The sequence below is a fragment of the Suncus etruscus genome, chromosome 1, assembly GCF_024139225.1.
Source record: "Suncus etruscus isolate mSunEtr1 chromosome 1, mSunEtr1.pri.cur, whole genome shotgun sequence".
Lineage (NCBI taxonomy): Eukaryota > Metazoa > Chordata > Mammalia > Eulipotyphla > Soricidae > Suncus > Suncus etruscus.
The window spans coordinates 192,128,945-192,148,020 of record NC_064848.1 but is presented as its reverse complement, the minus strand read 5'-3'; the positions used below and the strand labels follow the sequence as shown (position 1 = coordinate 192,148,020).

Below are 19,076 nucleotides of genomic sequence, written 5' to 3'. Positions count from 1 at the left end.
GGTATGAACAGTGGAAAGCATAGGCACCATCTTTTCTTGAAAAGTGATTCGTCCAGGAGGCTGCTAAGTGCTAAGAGCAGGTGACCAAAGCAGGGCTGGGACAAGGCTGGCCTGCAGCAGAACACAGCTTAGCGACCTCATGAGGGACTTAGGTAGTAGCCAGGATGCTGTTGGGCACCCCACATAGAGAAGGGACACTCATAGACACGAAGATAAAGCTGCCCAGGCCCATGGGAGGGACACACACACGCTGCCCTACCTGAACAGCCTCCACTCTGGCCCCCTTCTAGTGACCGTGACACACAGCTGGCCCGGCTCATGCGGCGAAACAGCCTGAGCCGTGAGGACGCAGAGGCCCGGATCAATGCCCAGCTGCCCCTGAAGGACAAGGTCCACCTTGCCAGCCATGTCCTGGACAACTCAGGCGAGTGGAGCCTCACCAAGCGCCAGACGGTGCAGCTGTTCGCCGAGCTGGAGCGCTCGCTGGAGTACCTGCCGCTGAGGCTCGGCATCCTGGCAGGGCTGGCCTGCGTCATCAGCCTGCTCCACCTGCTCGTCCGTTGCCTCATGTTGCAGTCCTAGGTGGCCTGACTCTGTCCTTTTCGCTCTCTTTTCCCGGCCCTATGCCCTACCCTGGGGTCCCTCCCCCATGCAGGAACAGCCCCACTGCCATCAACTTCTCCTCAACTGTCCCAGGACATCTGCTCCATCTGCACCTTCTGCAAAGCAGAGCAGAGAACTGATTGTGTATCTTCCTTGGGGTGAGCTGAGGGACCCCAGGCTTTCCCAGGATTTAATCTGGAAGAGTTCCAGGGTTCCACTCTCTAAGCAAGTGTCCCATCGAGGCCCAGCCCAAGATGGGGAACCCTGGACACCACAGCCAGGCCAGTGGGGGGGGTTTTGGGAGCACCGTTCACCGGCCTGGCCTTTCTTCTGCATGTCCCCATCCTGCCCCATCTCCACTCTTGTTCTGGCTTGAACATGCTCGTCTGCCGGTTTCCTGCTGTCTCGACACTGTGCCTTTACCCTTGCCCTCTAACCTACATTTCCTCCTCCCTTGCCCCCAAGGTGACTCTCAGGACACTGATACCTTCTCCCACATTTGCCCTGATCGTCCACCTTGAGCTGGTGGTGGTGGGCTCCTGAGGGCAGGGACCTCACTGTCTTTCTTTGTTTCTGGTACTCAGCCTACCACCTCTGGTGCTGAATAAAGTGTGTGGCGCTGAAGGGCCATGTGTTCGAAGGGACCCTGGTTGTCTCTTCCTCTCCCTCCATCTCAGAGCTGTGGGTGCTCCTGCCAGGTAGAGTGGGGGAGGTGCTGGACTGCGTCCCCCCACTCACTCCATCTTCCCAGCCTGTCCCAATTAGAGCGGCTGAGACACCAGCCCTGCCCCGTTGATGTGTTGCTCCGGTGGCCGGCAGCCTATTAAGGCCAGAAGCAAGTGACAGATGGGAGAGCTGCAGTGGCCATGCCCGTGTCCCCTTCACAGCTGCTTGGACCTCAGAGAGCAGCTCGTTACCTCACAATGAACCCCAAGGGGCAAAGTAAAGCTGGACTGGGAGGTAGGGGGTTGTGGGGACCAAGGTAGATAGGAAGAGCAGAAAGGCTGCTGCTTTCCCCAGGTTTGATTTTTGTGCAGGGTGGTCGTTGGCAGAAGACAACCTGCCTCACCTCATGCCACCATGCTTTGAGGGGATGGTTCTACTACATGTGGCCCACCCCCAGAAGAAAGGAGATGGAGGGGTCTGGTTCAGATAGCTCAGAACTCTTGGGGTCTGTCCCCCAAGATTGTGTAGCTGCCATCTCTGCCTTCCTGTTACTGTTCTGGGTTAGTTTGCTGTGCTACGGATGGCACCTAGGGCCTCACGCATGCAAGGCATGAGCCCGGCCACTGGGCCACCTCCATGGTCTTGTTTCCATCAAGCAGGCTGAAAGATGCTGTATGTAGAGGACCGGAAAGGTTTTTGCTACCGTAAATTCCAAACTTCTCAAACCTGGCCGGCAGAGCCAGGAACCAGCAGGGGAATGAGTTCCCAGTTAGCCAGCAGATGGCAGCACCTGCCTGGGCTGGGTCGGGCCTCAGCGGCAGCACCCATCACACTTGCTGAGTTTCTGCACGCGCCTTTCCAGCCTAGAGCCCGAGTTTGGGGTCTCCGGGCAGGAGAGCTGGCATGGCGAAGGTGCAGGCCTGCTGCCTGGTCCTAGGCGCTCATCTTTGCTGGAACTGCACCTCTGCAACCAAGGATGGAGGGATTGATCTAATCCCTTACTCAAGACCCTGCACTTCATCCCTCTTGGGGCCTTACATTCTGGTGCCAACAATAAAGTCACCATTCTCTCAGCAGAGCAGGGGTATGCCGGGGCAGAACCCAGGGGGGCCCTCAGAGATTTCCCAGAGTCAAAGAACAGGCACCATCTTGAAATCTTGAAATCTCCCAGCAGAAGGCAGGACCTCAGAACTGCAAAACTCAGGTAACTACAAGCCAAGTGCCACCCCACTGTTCTCTGGTAATGAATGCATCTCTATGGCTAGGGAGGAGGGGAAAAAACCCAACCATGTGTGCCCGGCACTCCAAGTTCTGATAGAGATTGAGTCAGCAGGGACCAACGTAGGGCCCAGAAGGGGAATGTGTAGGCAGAGCTGCCCAGGGGAAGGGGGTGTGCGTCCCATCCCCCACCCCAGGGGAGGCCTTCCTGCCCCAGCAGACTCCTGGCTAGTGCCTCCCTCCATATCCCCACTGTAGGCCGCACCCAGCAGGGGCCCAAGGACTCTCTACCCACAGCTGTCCCCCTTACCCCACTCCCCACTGCCTTACCTGTCGCTCAGATTCCAATACAATTTCTACCTAACCAGCATGTCGATAGAACAAGTCGGGCGGCCGGATTGCGGCCAATTACAGGAAATCATTCTGCTCCACAGCTCAGCGCCCAGGAAAAGAGGGAGGGTTTGGGCACCCTGCAGGCTGGGGAGGGACGTGGTGGGGAGAGTGGGAGGCTCTTCCTCAGCCTCGTACAGCCCCCTGCCCCCAGACCCAAGTCTCAAAGACAGCTGGAGCTGATGGATGGTAAGGCCGACCTTTCCTGGAGCTTCCACTGCCAGGAAGTTTGGGGTGGGGGCAACACCCAGAAATCCCTGAAGTGCTATCTGACCACTGCAGAACCCTTGCTTCTGTGCCCAGTCTTGCCCCATGGCAATCCTGGAGAAGGGGGCAATGCCTCACCTCCCTGTTCCTAGGCCTTCCTCCTGAACTCTGACCTTCTAGAACACCCCAACTGTTTCCACCCATCCTCCCTCACTGATGGTTTGGCAACCCACCTGCACCCACATCCTTCAGCATGTCTTTTCTAGAATTCTCTTTAGAGGGGCCAGGAAAGTGGCGCTAGAGGTAAGGTGTCTGCCTTGCAAGGGCTAGCGTAGGACGGACCGTGGTTTGATCCCCCGGCGTCCTATATGGTCCCCCCAAGCCAGGAGCGACTTCTGAGCGCATAGCCAGGAGTAACCCCTGAGCATCAAGTGGGTGTGGCCCAAAAACCAAAAAAAAAAAAAAAAGCTCTTTAGAAAAGAAAGTGCTGGGGCCGGAGAGATAACATGGAGGTAAGGCGTTTGCCTTGCATGTAGAAGGTCGGTGGTTCGAATCCTGGCATCCCATATGGTCCCCTGAGCCTACCAGGAGAGATTTCTGAGCATAGAGCCAAAAGTAACTCCAGAGCACTGCCAGGTATGACCCAGAAACCAAAAAAAAAAAAAAAAAAAAGGAAGTGCTGAGGGACCCAAGTGATAATACTGGATAATACAGGTAGAGCATTTGCCTTGTACATGGCTGATCCAGGTTCCATCTCTGGCATCCCATATGTTCCCATGAACCTGCCAGGAGTGGTCCCTGAATGCAGAGCCAGGAGTAACCCCTGAGTACGGCCAGGTGTGGCTCAAACCCAAAATTCAAATAAAGAGGCACTTGCCCCAAGATCTATCCCGTCCCTCTTGCTGGTCCAGGCTGCAGCCACCTCTGGAGGATCCCTCCCCCTACCAACCCCCCAACTTCAGATTCCTCTGCCCTTTGGGATAACCTGGGTATAGAAGGGGTGAGTGGAGGAGGATGTGAATTTTGTGCTGTCCTTAGAGGTCCTGGGGGGAGCTTTAGAGGTTCAGTGCCCTGGGCCCCACCTTCTCTGCTCCCTGCTGAGTTCAGTTTTGGAGGTGCGGTGTGGGGGTGCTGGGCTGACATTCTCTTCCAGCTGTGGGCGCCCCCCCTCAATGCACCAGCTGAGCTTGAGCTGCTGCAAACGTGCTTGTCACCTCCATGGGGCTCAAAGGGGGAGCCCCCAGCTTGTCCTTGACCCCATCTTGCTCTCATCGATCAGGCCACAGCCCGCCGGCCCCCCCCCCCCCCGCAAACCGCCCCCCCTCCTGGCTTTTCACTTTTAATTGAAGTTTGTTTGAGCAGATAGCGGAGCGGGCAGAGGCAGAAACCAAATATTTAGTTGCTGCAAATTGGGACCTCCAGATCAATTACCCGCCCTGAGTCAGGCGCGCCGATGGCCGTATTGCATTCCGCCGTGTTTCCCATTAGCTCTCGCCATACATCAGCCCTGGTCAGGCCACAGGTCTTCGCAGACTGTCACCGGAAAAGTTCCTTGGGGAGCAGGGGGTGGGATGTCCTGCCTCTCCCCCACCCACCCTGTACTGCCTGTCCCCGCCTTCAGTGCAAAGCCCCCCCCCCCCAAAGCAAGAACTCAGGATCCTGTGGTGGAATTGATCTGACCTTGCCAGGCTCTTTCCCTCTGGGGGACCCCATTCTTAGTTCCAGGCTAAGCCTGCACCTCACAGGATGGGAGTCCAGGTCAATGACAGCCAGGGTGACCAGATCAGCAGACCAGGGTGTCTCTGGGGGATGTTAGTTCTCAGCCCTGCAAGAGAGGGGTGAGGTGTGAATGAACCTGCTCTGGAGCAATCATGGGGTGCAGCTAAATTACTGGAAATCCAAAGGGAAAACAGGATGCAGACACCCCAGAATCAGTTGCTGGCTGATCAGTGGGGCCCCAGCACCTCACTGGACAGTGTCCCCCAGATCAATCTACTCCTATGGTCATCAACAGGAGAGGACCCCAGTCTCAGAACTCACGGTGGAGACTTGGGGTGTGCCCAGACACGGCTGCAAGGCTGGCAAGGAGAGATACTGAGTTCCTGGGGGTGGTGCCATAGGCAGGTTCAGGAGGTGGGGGGAGCCTGGAGTAAACAGGAGGGCTTGCTGAACAGCCTCTTCCAAGCCTGGGGCTGGTGGAAGGGTGCCTTCCAGTGGAAAGGGGGGATGCTCTGCCTTGAGGAAGTTGGCAGGTATGGATGGGGTCCTTGGGGGCTGGGCCCATAATACAGCATATAGGGCATTTTCCTTGCACGCGACAAACCTGGTTTCAATCACCAGCATCCCATGGCATTTTCTAAAACCCACCAGGAGTGATCCTCTGAGCACCCAAATGCCTCTTAGGAAGAAAGCCATGAGGAGCATAAGAATTGCCCCAAATCAAAGCCCCCAAATGCCCCAAATGCTGATTCAATCCCAGGCATCCCATATGGTTCTTTAAGCCTACCAGGAGTGATTTCTGAGTGCAAAGCCAGGAGTAAGTAACTCCTGAGTGCTGCCAGGTATGGCCCCTCCCCAAATAAAAACCCAAGAAAATAAAAAAAGAAAAAATACACTTATCTGGTTCAAATCTCAACACCACACATGGTCCCTTGAGGACCACTTGGGGTCACTCCTGAGAACAGGGCCAGGAACAACCCTTGAGCACTGATAGGTGTGCCTCCCCTCCTGGTTAAAAACAAACAAAAAAAATTTTAAACAGTAATTGGAGTCCCTTGGATTTTCTTTTGAGTTGGGGACTGCACAACTGGCTGTGCTCAGGGCTTACTCTGGGCTTATTCAGGGCTTACTCAGAAACACTCCTAGTAGAACTCAGGGGACCTTATGGGATGCCGAAAATCAAACCTGGGTCAGCTTCATGAGCCCTGAGGTCAGAGAAATAGCACAGCAGTAGGGCATTTGCCTTGCATGCGGCCGACCAGGGATGGACCTGGGTTTGATTCCCAACATTTTATATGGTCCCCCGAGTCTGCCAGGAGCGACTTCTGAGCGCAGAGCCATGAGTAACCCCTGAGCACTGCTGGGTGTGACCAAAAAAAAAAAAAGGCAAGAGCCCTAACCCCTGTGCTATCTCTCTGGCCCTGAAAGGCATATTTGCTGAGAAGGTTCGTGATATTTCTGTAACTTGAATGTGCCCTAGGAACCTACCCACCTTTCCCTCCATCTTCTCCTTCCTTGTTCCCACCTTTATTTTTCCCTTCCCTGAGGTTGGCTGGGGCCAGGATGCGATGAGGGTCCCACATGGGCCTATGGGTATCTTGCTCATGACTGTGCTGGGCTCATAAAGCAGGTGACAGCGTTTGCTGCAGCTGCTCTCCAGGGACCGTGATGCTGACACAGTGCGCGGCAGGAATGTGTCGCCTAGACAAGGTGCCCTCAGACCTCTGAAACGAGGGGCTTACAGGGGGAGTACAGCCTTGATGTTGGCCAATGCCTTGAAACCCTGCTGAAGTGCACATGCAGAAGCACCCAAGATGGAACTGTGACCCTCCACTTCCTGGGCAGGTTTTAAGCTACTGACTCACTCCTGTCCCTAAAGAGACATTTTCATTTGGGGGCCATACCTAGCTGTGCTCAGGGCTTAACTCTTGGCTCAATGCTCAAGTTCACTCCTGGTGGGGCTTAAGGGACTCTATGGGGGTATCAGGGACAGAAACTGAGTTGGCCATGTGCCTTACCTGCTGCACTGTCATTCCAGCCCCAAAGAGGTATTTATTGATGGCTGACCCTCCAAACAGGCAGAAGGTATATGTGTGGGTCAAGGGGTACAGGGTGAAGCTATGGGTTTTTTGTGTCTTTGTTTTGTTTTGGGGGGGGTTGGGCCACACCCGGCAACAGCTCATGTGCTACTCCTGGCTCTGTGCTCAGAAATCACTCGTGGCAGGCTCGGGGGACCATATGGGATGCTAGAAATCGAACCCAGATCCATCTTAGTTGGCTGTGTGCAAGGCAAACTCCCTACCGCTGTGTTATTGATCCCAAGGCTGTGGGTTCTGGGCTTGGTACTTTGCTTTTCACTTTTCAGAAGAATCTGGGTAAATAGATAGTGCTGGCGTTACAGTGCTTGCCTGTCATGAGGCTGAGCTAGATTTGATGCCTGGCACCATATATGGTTCTTTGAGCACTGCTAGGAGAGATCTCTGAGCACAGAGCCAGGAGAAAGTCCTGAACATCACCAAGTATGGCTCCAACTCTCTTCTCAGTACAATGCACAAGAACCCACAGTTGGGCTGGAGCAGTGGTGCTGGAGGTAAGGCGTCTGCCTTGCAAGCGCTAGCCTAGGACAGACCGCAGTTTGGTTTGATCTTCCGGCGTTCCATATGGTCCCCCCAAGCCAGGGGCGATTTCTAAGCACATAGCCAGGAGTGGTTACTCACTGAGCATCACCGGGTGTGGCCCAACCCCCCCAAAAGAACCCACAGTTTATATGTCCTGCCCTTTCCCCTCCAGCAACCCAGGGCTCCTCTGCCTATTCGAGGTTGCATGTTCCTCGAGCTCAGCCTGACCTGAAAGCCAGAGCCCCAGGGGGAAGCAAACACACATCTCTGTCTTCCCAATTGTGAAAGGGGACATAGGTATGGACCATTTGTGATGTGGTGCTTGGGGTCTACTGGGCCACTTTTCAGGGTCACTGAATTCATAGTACTGCCTTCCCCCTGCCCCTACTTGCTCAGCTGGCACTGACAGGGCTGCACTGACAGGCAGGACTACCTACACTGGCAACCAAGACATCCGTAGACTCCAAGCCATGTGCTGGCATTTGTCAAGTCAGCAGGGTTTGTGGACAATTCACCTTAAATCTCTCAGCCCTTCCTTCCGGGAGAAGTTAAAGAACAAACAACAAAAGAGAAATGCTTATAGATCGGCAATGTCACAATGTGTTTCTTTAAAAAAAAAAAAAAAAACACCAAAAAGGGGGGAGAGGTGGAAGTTACTTTGGACACAATGCTCTTCACACTAACCATCCTGGTGATAAATATAGCTGGGTAATTCTTTTCTCTCCTTGGCAGAGAGAAAGACCGAGGTTGGGCAGAAAGGCAGAGGGACCCGAAAATATAAATCAATATGTGACTTTAATATATGTGCTCTCGGTGTCTGTGTGTGCCGGGGGATTATTAGTAACCTTGATTCCGGCTCAGTGTCCATGTGAGGCAGGGAGAAGCGAGGCCCCCAGGGAGGAGAAGAGAAATTAGGAAGCCAAATTCTCTGTCTGATTGACACCTGGGTAAACATTATCTCGCAGAAGAAGAAGAAAAAAAAGATCAATGCTGGGTATTTTTATCACGTTCCAGGGACGGACAGGAGGGAAATTAAAGACACAGTCCCTGGTCTCATTGAATCTGATCCGCAGGAACAGCAGAGGGCGGGTTCCCGGCCCTGGAAGATGACAGTGGCTGCATTCTTGGTGGCAAGGCCACCCCTCCCCGGTGCTACTCTGCCAAGGCAGCACTTCCTGGTTACCTGGCAGCAGGTACCAAGGAGCCTTTAATGGCAGGGCAGGGGCACTGGGCTTTGTGCTTTGATGGGTGCTTCACACCTCAGAGTCTAACCTGAGTTTGGACTGCAGCTTCGGTGGAGGCCTGGAGGCATTTTCTTAATTTAGTTTATTATTGTTGCTTAGGTGACATGATTATAATTGTGATAATATTAATGTTCTTGCTTTAGTGGTCTCTTTCTTCTTCTTCTTCTTCTTCTTCTTCTTCTTCTTCTTCTTCTTCTTCTTCTTCTCCTCCTCCTCCTCCTCCTCCTCCTCTTTCAATTCCTCCTCCTCTTTCTTCCCCACTTCCTCCTCCTCTTCCTCCTTTTCCTTCTTCCTCTTCCTCCTCCTCCTTTTTCTTCTTCATCTTCATCATCTTCCTCTTCCTCCTCCTCTTCCTCTTCTCTCTCTCATTCTAGGCACTGTGGTTTACAATAGTGTTGCTGAAGGGGTATCATGCACATCATTTTACTTCCTTTCGATTCCTAGTTCTTGTCCAGATTGATCATTTTCAACTCTTATTAAAGGTCCCCCTTCTCTATCATTTTTTTTTTTTTGGATCACACCCAGCAGCGCTCAGGGGTTACTCCTGACTCTATGCTCAGAAATAGCTCCTGGCAGACTTGGGGAACCATATGGAATGCTGGGATTTAAACCACCGTCCTTCTGCATGCAAAGCGAACACCCTACCTCCATGCTATCTCTCCAGCCTCAATCTTCTTTGAGGGGAGGTTGGGGTCACACCTGATGGTGGTGCTCAGGGGTTACATCTGGCTCTGTGCTCAGAAATTACTCCTGGCAGACCCAGTGAACCATATGGGACGCTGAGGATCAAACACATGCCAACCATGTGCAAGGCAAAACTCTCTGCTCCAATACTAGGTCCATCTCTTCTCTGTCTTTTTTTTTTTTTTTTTTTTTTGCCAAACTCATCGGCACTCAAGGGTTACTCCTGGCTCTGCATTCAGAAATCACTCCTGGTAGCAATGGCGCTAAGGTAAGGCATCTGCCTTGCAAGTGCTAGCCTAGGATAGACTGCGGTTCTATGCCCTGGTGTCCCATATGGTCTCCCCAAGCCAGGAGCGATTTCTGATTGCATAGCCAGGAGTAACCCCTTAGCGTCAATGGATGTGGCCCCAGAACAAAAAACAACAATAACAACAACAACAAAAAAGAAATCACTCCTGGTAGGTTCAGCAGATCATATGGAATACCAGGAATGAACCCAGGTCAGTCCTGGGTTGGCTGCATGCAAGATAAATGCCCTACTATTGTGTTATTGCTCTGGCCTTCTTCTCTTTGTCTTTTTTTTTTTTTTTTTTTTTTTTGGTGTTTGGGTCACACCTGGTAGCACTCAGGGATTAATCCTGGCTCTACACTCAGAAATTGCTCCTGGCAGGCTCGAGGGACCATATGGTATATTGGGATTCGAACCACCGTCCTTCTGCATGCAAGGCAAATGTCCTACCTCCATGCTATCCCTCCGGCCCTGTTTGTTGGCTTTTATTTTTGGTAAAGATCACTTTCTTAAGATGTGTGGAGGGTTTTGAGGGGGTGGTCATGCCTGCTTCCAGCTCTGTGCCTGCAGATCACTCCCAACAGTATTGGGGGACCAGACTAGGGTTTGCTGCATGCCAGGAAGTGCCCTAGTCCCTGTCCTATCTCTCTGTCTTAAGTACCTCAACTTCTTTTTTTTTTTTTTTTTTGGTGGGGGGACACATACAGCAGCGCTCAGGGGTTGCTTCTAGCTCTTCACTCAGAAATTGCTCCTGGCAGGCTCGGGGGACCATATGGGTTTCTGGGAACAGAACCTAGATCCATCTCAGGACAGCCACGTGCAAGGCAAATACTATACCACTGTGCTATTGCTCCAGCCAGGACCTCGACTTTTTTTTTTTTTTTTGGTTTTTGGGTTACACCCGGCAGCGCTCAGGGGTTACTCCTGGCTCTGTGCTCAGAAATTGCTCCTGGCAGGCTTGGGGGACCATATGGGATGCTGGGATTTGAACCAATGACCTTCTGCATGAAAGGCAAACACCTTACCTCCATGCTATCTCTCTGGTCCGAGACCTCAACTTCTTTTTTTTTTTTTTTTTTTGGTTTTTGGGCCACACCCATTTGACGCTCAGGGGTTACTCCTGGCTATGCGCTCAGAAGTCGCTCCTGGCTTGGGGGACCATATGGGACACCGGGGGATCGAACCGCGGTCCGTCCTAGGCTAGTGCTGGCAAGGCAGACACCTTACCTTTAGCACCACCGCCCGGCCCCGACCTCAACTTCTTAATGCCTAGCATGGAGACTCCAAATGCACCCTGGTTCCATCATGTGTTTGTTGATGTATGGCAGTTGGACTTAGACACGCCTCTTGGATACCCCCCCTTGTAATGACAGTTGAACCTGGACACATCCCCAGACATGCTCCTTGCCATGCCAGGTATAATAGAAAAAAAAACTTGGACCTTTATAGGGGAGCCCAGAAAAGTGACTAGAGAGAGTAGCATCTGCTGATCCACAGGGGGCCAGAGATAAAGTATATAAAAGATGCTGCCTGCTTTGTATCTATTCCTTTCTCATTCTTTCTTATACCAGAGCCTCCCCTGGCCACCTCTGGCTGGTGAATTTCCATTTATCTTTCCCTTTCTCTCAGAAATCCCCAGGGCAGCGGTGGCAGGTCTCAGACTCCAGGAAGAATAAAAAGTATACTTGGTATCTCTTTCTCTCCTCTCTTCTCTCTGGCCTGGGCAGGCTGCTGGTCACTACACATGTGCAGTGACATTATCCTGAATGCTGTCCAGGCTGAGGGTGCTTGCCTGCTGGAACAGCCCTGACCAGGAGACAAAAAGGCCACAGCTGTGCTTTCTAGGGTTCCAGTGGCCACTGCTAACAAAGGGCAAAGGCAGTGTTAAGTAACCCAAAGCCCATTTCCAAATTCAACAGAACATTTGTAAGATCTTATCTCCTCCACTTGTGCCATGGGCCATATTCCAAGTGTTCAGTCACCACCACCTGTGGCCATCATGTGGGGAGGACAGGGAAACCCAGAGTGTTCTGTCAGAGGGTAGAGTGGCCTGTGAACTGCCAGCTGAGTACCTGTTTGGAGAAAGCAAAATTCTTTTTTTTTTTTAATTTGGTGTTTGGACCACACCCGGTGGTGCTCAGGGGTTATTCCTGGCTATCTGCTCAGAAATAGCTTCTGGCTGGCACGGGGGACCATATGGGACGCCGGGATTCGAACCAACCACCTTAGGTCCTGGATTTGCTGCTTGCAAGGCAAACGCCACTGTGCTATCTCTCCGGCCCCGAGAAGCCGCAATTCTAGGAGTGCAAAGAAGCCCCAAGGGCCTCTCCCCAGGATGGCTCAGTGGCAAGAGCACCTGCCCTGCAAAGCTTCAAGTTAGATCCCCAGAGTTAGCCACATGTGCTAAGAGCTGACCCAGTGGTTTTGCCATTTGGGACCGGGACACCACCACAGAACACTGCAATCAAGAGGGTGGGAGCACCACAACTAAAGTGGGAGCCACTGGTGGACATCAAAACTGGAAGAGGAGAAAGGCCAGAAAGTGTGCCCCTGCTCTCTCCCAGAGCAGATGTGGGCATCACAACCAGGAAACTGGTGATGGGAAGGGGGAGGCATGGGCTCTGCCTCATGGCAGTGTTGGAAGAGGCCACTGCTGATCCCGTCTCTGGGCAGGAGCTGGATGCTCTGAATGAGGCTTCTTGTCCTCCCCACAGTGTGTGTAAATGGAATGGATGGGATGGATGAATGGAAGGAGAAAGAAAGACTTGAATTTTCACTCTGCTAGCACGTTGGAGGAAAGAGAAGGTGAGGCAGGAGCGGGGATGCCTCTTTCAAAGTGCCCCCTTCCCATCATCATAGCTGGGCCCCTTCCCAGGATCTTGGGGTGGGGATACTCCTGGGAAGACAGCTCCAGATGGAGGTGGAGAGCAGGAGAGGAGGCCCATGAAAGCAGCAATTCCCCCAGGAATCCTACAATAAACCTAAACAGCAGCTGCTCCCAGGTAAGGGGCCAAGACACCTGGACCCTACTTCTCAGCTGCTCTCAGCAAGATAGTAGGAAGGGGCCAGTTCAGAGCAATGCCAAGGATGCTCACTCCTGCCAGGAAGCAGCCCCTGTGTGGCCTGACATTTTGGTGGAAGGAAGATACCCAGCAGTGTAGTCCAGTTGGTCTAAGGAACCCCCTGTCCCCTCTATCCACTGGTTTTTGTCCTGGCTGCAGGCCCTTCTAGGGAGGGGTGTAGTGTGGGAGGGCAACAGGACCACTGTCCAGGGATGACCAGCATGTCTGTCCATCCCAAGAGCCCCAGGGAGTCCTTGGATTCTGACTCAGCAGAGCAGGATTTTCTCTCTCTCTCTCTCTCACTCTCGCTCTCTCTCTCTCTTTTACACACACATACACGTTGTCGTTTTTGTAGGGATCGAATCCAAACTGTGCTCTTCTACTAGCCATATTTTCTTTTCTTCCTTCCTTCATTTCTTCTTTCCTTCCTTCCACCCTCCTTCCTTACTTCATTCCTTCTTTCCTTATCTAGTGTACTATCTCCCCATTCTCCTGTGTACAGCTTCTAAGCTAAGGGTCTAAGCTTTGACCATAACTCATAGGATTCTCTGACTTCTTTTTTTTTGTTTTGTTTTGTTTTTTGGGCCACACCCGGCAGTGCTCAGGGGTTACTCCTGGCTGTCTGCTCAGAAATAGCTCCTGGCAGGCACGGGGGACCATATGGGACACCGGGATTCGAACCAACCACCTTTGGTCCTGGATCGGCTGCTTGCAAGGCAAACGCCGCTGTGCTATCTCTCTGGGCCCGATTCTCTGACTTCTAAAAAAATAAGAACTACTGCTCTAACACAGAGAGATCACCACAGATACTTATACATATGGATATATAAACATACATGTCTGTCAACTATACAGACATATTCACACAACTCCTGTACTCATAGTTACAAGGGCACACATGTGTATACACACTTTCCCTCCCACACAGACACCTGACGGTGCTCAGGAGTTAGTCATGGCTCTGTATTCAGGGGTCATTCTTGACTGTGCTTGGGGACCATATGGGATGCCTGGGATCAAACCTAGGTCAGCCACGTGCAAAGCAAACGTCTTACCCACTGTGTATCTCTCTGATCCTAAACACAGACATCTTATTTTTTTTCTTTTTTTTTTGGTTTTTGGGCCACACCCGGCGTTGCTCAGGGGTTACTCCTGGCTGTCTGCTCAAAAATAGGTCCTGACAGGCACGGGGGACCATATGGGACACCGGGATTCAAACCAACCACCTTAGGTCCTGGATCGGCTGTTTGCAAGGCAAACACCGCTGTGCTATTTCTCCGGGCCCGACATCTTCTGTGCAAAGCTTCTGATACTGTTTTGGCCAGTTCCAGATGCCCAATGACTAGTGTCAGGCTTTTTGACTCAGAGACCCACGTCCTAAAAGCCATTCCTCCCGCTGGACAGCAGAAACCTGTCTCCAGTCTACCTGGCAGAATCAGCCCTGGCTCCTCCCCACCTTCAGCCCTGGGCCATCTCTCTTAGCATTGTGCCTTTGCTGTCTCAGGAGGCCTGAACACCTCTGACCCACTTTCCATAGGTCTTTGTGTGTCCCAGGGATGGACAACTCTGACCTGTCTCCCATAGGCCTTTGCGTGTCCCAAGTCTGAGCACACAGCTTCACCATCTGGGGCACCGAGTTCCTGGTGATGGTTCTTGGCTGGCAGCCCAATGGGAACACAAAGTCCTAGAGGATAGTGTCTATGTGAGGTAGGGGTCCCTAGGGTCCCCTCTGAATTCACTTCCCACTATCCCACTTTCCCACTTCCTGCCCTATTCTCCCTGCTGGCTTCCCAAGGTCAGATAAGACAAAAATAGATGAAACCAGACTTTGAGAATCACAAGGTGATCTCCACCCCCGCTTTTTTCCTGGCCTCCTGCCTGTACTCGGTCCACTCCCTCTGGCCCTCCAGTGCTGAGTCCATTTCTATGTCTCTGTGTCTCTCTCTGGCCTCCCCTGTCAGACTGGGATCTGACCCTGTCAGATCTGACCCCATGAGAGTAGACTCTAGCCTCCCCCTTCAGATGGTGAATGGAGGAATCTACCTTTCCCATCTTTCTTTCTTCTTTTCTTAATCCCACTCATAGAAAGATCTGAATCTGTCTTCAGAGATGCCTATGACAAGATAATAAATGAAGAGGACACAAGGTGGCAAAGGTCCCACTCCCTTCCTCCCCAGGATTCATGTCTGGCCCCAGCAAAGGGCACCTTCCAGAACCTTCCAAATCCACCCATGGAAGCCTGGGCAAGTCTTCCTCCTTTCTGGGACCTCTCCAGGTACACCCCAGGCCAGGGCCCCCCCCCCTCCCCACCAGGCCAGCTCACTTGACTGGCTTTTGTTTGCTGCCTCTTTCTCTCTGCCACCCCATCTGCAGCTCCAGCACATCCCAGCTGTCTGATTAAGTCAATTGATTAATTAAGCTCTGATGAGAGCTGTGACTCACCCCTGCAGCGGCTGCCCGGGAGGCCAGCAGTGCCAAGAAGGGCTTTGGGGCATTGGCAAGAACTTAGACAGTCCCCTGGGGCAGGAAGCTTAGTGGTTGGTGCCACAAAGCTGGTAAAGGAGACACAGAGCTAATGGGGTCTGTGTCTATTCCAGAGCCTGTGCAAGCGGGACTTAGGGTGGTGGTGGGAGGGTGGCTCACCAGCTAGCCTGTTAGCTCTGGCAGGTCCCCCTCTCACCAACCCAACTAAGGCAGACAGCTACTGAGCTGAAGAGTAGGATGATGCTGAGTCCTGTTGGAATTCACCTGGTCTTCGGTCCCAGGGCACGGCTCTATCCCCCGGTGTTCCATATGGTTCCCCCAAGCCAGGAGCAATTTCTGGGCACATAGGCACGAGTAACCCCTGAGCATCACCGGGTGTAACCCTAAAAAACAAACAAAAAAGAATGAACAGGTACATGAGGATGAGCCCAGCCAAGACCCTCCCTCCCAGGGCAAGACCCCCATTACCATCACCACCCCACAGATCTAATTACCAGCTCAGCTTTCAAATCGGGCTCTAGCCAGTAACTTCAGTGGTGAAAATGATTCTATGATTATTACAACTTCGCTCCAAACGCCGTTTTAATTGGATCTGGGAAGAGGCAATTTGGGTCTTGAAGATGGCTATGGAGAGGGGCAGCCTGCAGGAATCCACAGGCCTGGGGACCTCCACCCCACCTTCTCCATTTTGATATTCATCCTGTATTGGGGTGAGACTTATTAAGAATGGAAACTAGGAGTAATGGGAGTTTGGGGGGCTTTCTAGACATACAGGTGGGGAAGGAGGGAGGGGGCAGGCCTCCAGGACCTGCTTTCTGCCCCCAGACATTCCTCACCTCGAGAAAGCTGCCTTTCTGCATCTCCCTTGTCTGCCTCCAGCCCCAGCCCATCTGGGAATAGTAAGCTTGTGCTCAACCACTCGCCTGAGGAAGCAAAACAGGAAAGAACATCAGATTCTCCAGAATTAGGCAGAGACTTCTAGAGGGATTTGAGACCATCTGCCCGGGGGTCGTCTTGCTTTTCTCTCTAGTAAACAGATAACGGGAGGTGAAAGACATACCAGTCTTGCTTTCTTTTTGCTTTTGGTGTGGGAAGGGTGGACAGGGCACATTCAGCAATACTTGGGGGACTATGTGGTACCCAGGAAGGAACCCAGATCTCTTGCATGCTTAGCACACCTTTTGCTGGTTGAGCTAACTCCCTGACCCTCAGTTCCCCAACTATGGAAGGAGATGATGTCCCATCTTTGGAGGAGTCCCTGCCCATGCGCTGTCCAGTTCTGCCCCAGTCTTAAAGGCTGTATGTTCTCAGCCTGATAATTCGAGATGAGTCTCCTCAACCCAGAGCTGGAACTGAGTCAGTCTGTGGCATGGAGGTGCCAGGGAGAGCATGAGCCCAGGCTCGAGAAGGAAAGCAAGTGGGTAGTGTCCTTTCCAGAATTACAAGAGGAAGGACACAGGGTGAGGAAGTTCCAGCTCCCTTGCCAGGTGCCTGGACAGCTGGGTTGGTGAGACTTGTATTAACTCTTCTGCCACCATTTGTTTGTTTGGGGACCACATCGGGCTGTGCTCAGGGCTTACTCCTGGCTCTGCACTCAGGGCTCACTCCTCATGGGCTCAGGCTCATATGTGGTGTTGGGGATAGAACCTGGGTCAGCCGCTTAAAAGGCAAACAATCTTCTTGCTGTCCTATCGCTTTGGCCCCTCTGCCCTTTATATGAAACAATTGCCATGTCAATGCTTCTCTAAAAATTTCTTTTTTTTTTTTTTTTTGGTTTTTGGGCCACACCCGTTTGACGCTCAGGGGTTACTCCTGGCTATGTGCTCAGAAATCGCCCCTGGCTTGGGGGGACCATATGGGACGCCGGGGGATCGAACCGCGGTCCGTTCCTTGGTAGCGCTTACAAGGCAGCCACCTTATCTCTAGCGCCACCTTCCCGGCCCCTAAAAATTTCTTTTTTGGGGGGGGGTTTTGGGCCACACCCGTCGGTGCTCAGGGGTGACTCCTGGCTGTCTGCTCAGAAATAGCTCCTGGCAGGCACGAGGGACCATATGGGACACCGGGATTCGAACCAACCACCTTTGGTCCTGGATCGGCTGCTTGCAAGGCAAACGCCGCATCTCGCCGCTGTGCTATCTCTCCGGGCCCTTAAAAATTTCTTAAAGGCTGCCATTTGGGGAAATGTATTCTAGGGAGTCAGCCACAGCAGGAGGGAATGAGCCCCTGTGCTCCCTACCATGACAAGGGTCAGGGGCTACAGAAGGGCTGACCAGCCCAGGTAACCCGCAGCATCAGCCAGTCATCAGCAAGCACTGACAGGTGGTCAAGGCGAGTGTGAAGGAGCCAGGAAGTTTAGCTTCATTCCATTCACCAGCTCCTGTTTGAGAATTTGTGCTTAGGAGCTACTCATAGCTCAGTGCTCAGGTTAATTTCTACCAGTGTCTAATTATTTGGGACTCATTGGATAAGCTACAAGCACTGGTCCATTCACCAGCTTGTTTTTGGTTTTGGGTCACACCCGGCAGTGCTCAGGGGTTACTCCTGGCTCTATGCTCAGAAATCACTCCTGGCAGGCTTGGGGGACCATATGGGATGCCGGAAATTGAACCACCAACCTTCTGCATACAAGGTTAACACCTTACCTCCATGCTATCTCTCTGGCCCCTGTTTTTTTTTTTTTTTTTTGTGAGGGGGACACACCCAACAGTGGTCAAGGCCTATTTCTGGCTCAAGGATCACTCCTGGTAGGGCTCAGGGAACTTTATGGAGTGCCGAGACTGGAACCCTGGTCAACTTTAAAACAATTGTCTTATCTGCTGTCCTCCCTCACTGACCTCCCTCATTCACCAGTTTTTGAACATTTACTGGCTGGCCAGCATGGGACTAAGACCAAATCTGAAAAATTGCCAATATGGTCTAGGAGGGGGCACACCCCCGTCTCAGAATAACCTGAAGCCTCAAGATTTGGTACAACAGATGAAGAGGAACGAAGCTCCTGACCTCAGTCTCAACGATCCACTCTGGGGTCTCCTGGAGGGAGGGTGGGAGGGAAGCTCAAGAGAAGAGGCAGGAGAGGGAAGAAGGAAGAGATTATGCTTGGGTTTGCAGCTCATCCTTCCCCCCTGGAGAGCAGTTACTCGTTCCTTTTCACAGAGGGTGTCTAAGATACAGATAGGTGGGAACCCCGGGGTGCAGAGGCAGCAGGTCTGGTCAGCTGTGCCTTCACCTGGCTTCTCCCTACTGGCACCTGATGCTTCGAGCACTGCAGGCAGAGCCCCGAGAGCTATAGAACTTCTGAGATCTCCGAGGACCAGAGCATGAGACCTGGGACTCACGGACTCCAATTCTCTGGGAAAGTAAGTGCCTGCTCAGGGTTGGGGCTTTTTCAAGCGCGCAGTCACAGGGGAGATGATGTGATCAAAGGGGGAGCGCCGCTGTCCGCCTTCACTCATTAATTTCTGGGGAAGTATTAGCTGTCGGCAAGCAGCAGCCGTCCGATTCGAATTACAGAACTTGAATTCTTAATTCTCCTGATCCATCAGTGAGCTGCCTCGCTGCGCTAATATTAGCAGCCCTGGCAGGGCCGGCCACAGCCCATAGGGGCAAATCCCCTCCTCCAGGAAGTCCTAATCGATAGGGTTGGGCTGGAGGAGGCCCCTCTGCAGCAGGGACCCCTCCCCACTCACCCCCTAGTTCTCTCCATCTCTAGCAGAGTGTGGGGGTATCAGGCCAGTGTCTGGAGACATCTGAGCTGAGCAGAGGTGGAAGACAGACTCGGAGCCCTGGAGACACAAAGAGCAGGGAGGGAAGGCAAGACTTGAACAAAACAAGACAGAATTAGTGAGACCTAGAGTGGGAGGCTGTAGGATGATGGAGAGACTGGGCCAGAGGC

The 19,076-nt window shown here is 52.6% G+C and overlaps 1 protein-coding gene across 4 annotated transcripts in view; it reads left to right on the top strand.

Annotated features, from left to right (window-relative positions):
* The window catches only part of DCAKD (dephospho-CoA kinase domain containing), a 32,723-nt gene extending 31,480 nt beyond the window's left edge, over positions 1 to 1,243 (top strand). For all 4 annotated transcript variants that reach the window (XM_049781241.1, XM_049781232.1, XM_049781250.1 and 1 more), the window contains exon 5: positions 291 to 1,243. In XM_049781241.1, the coding sequence (XP_049637198.1) occupies positions 291 to 582 (292 nt within the window). In that variant the 3' untranslated portion in view covers positions 583 to 1,243. The remainder of the gene's footprint in view (positions 1 to 290) is intronic.
* Positions 1,244 to 19,076: the final 17,833 nt, after the last annotated feature.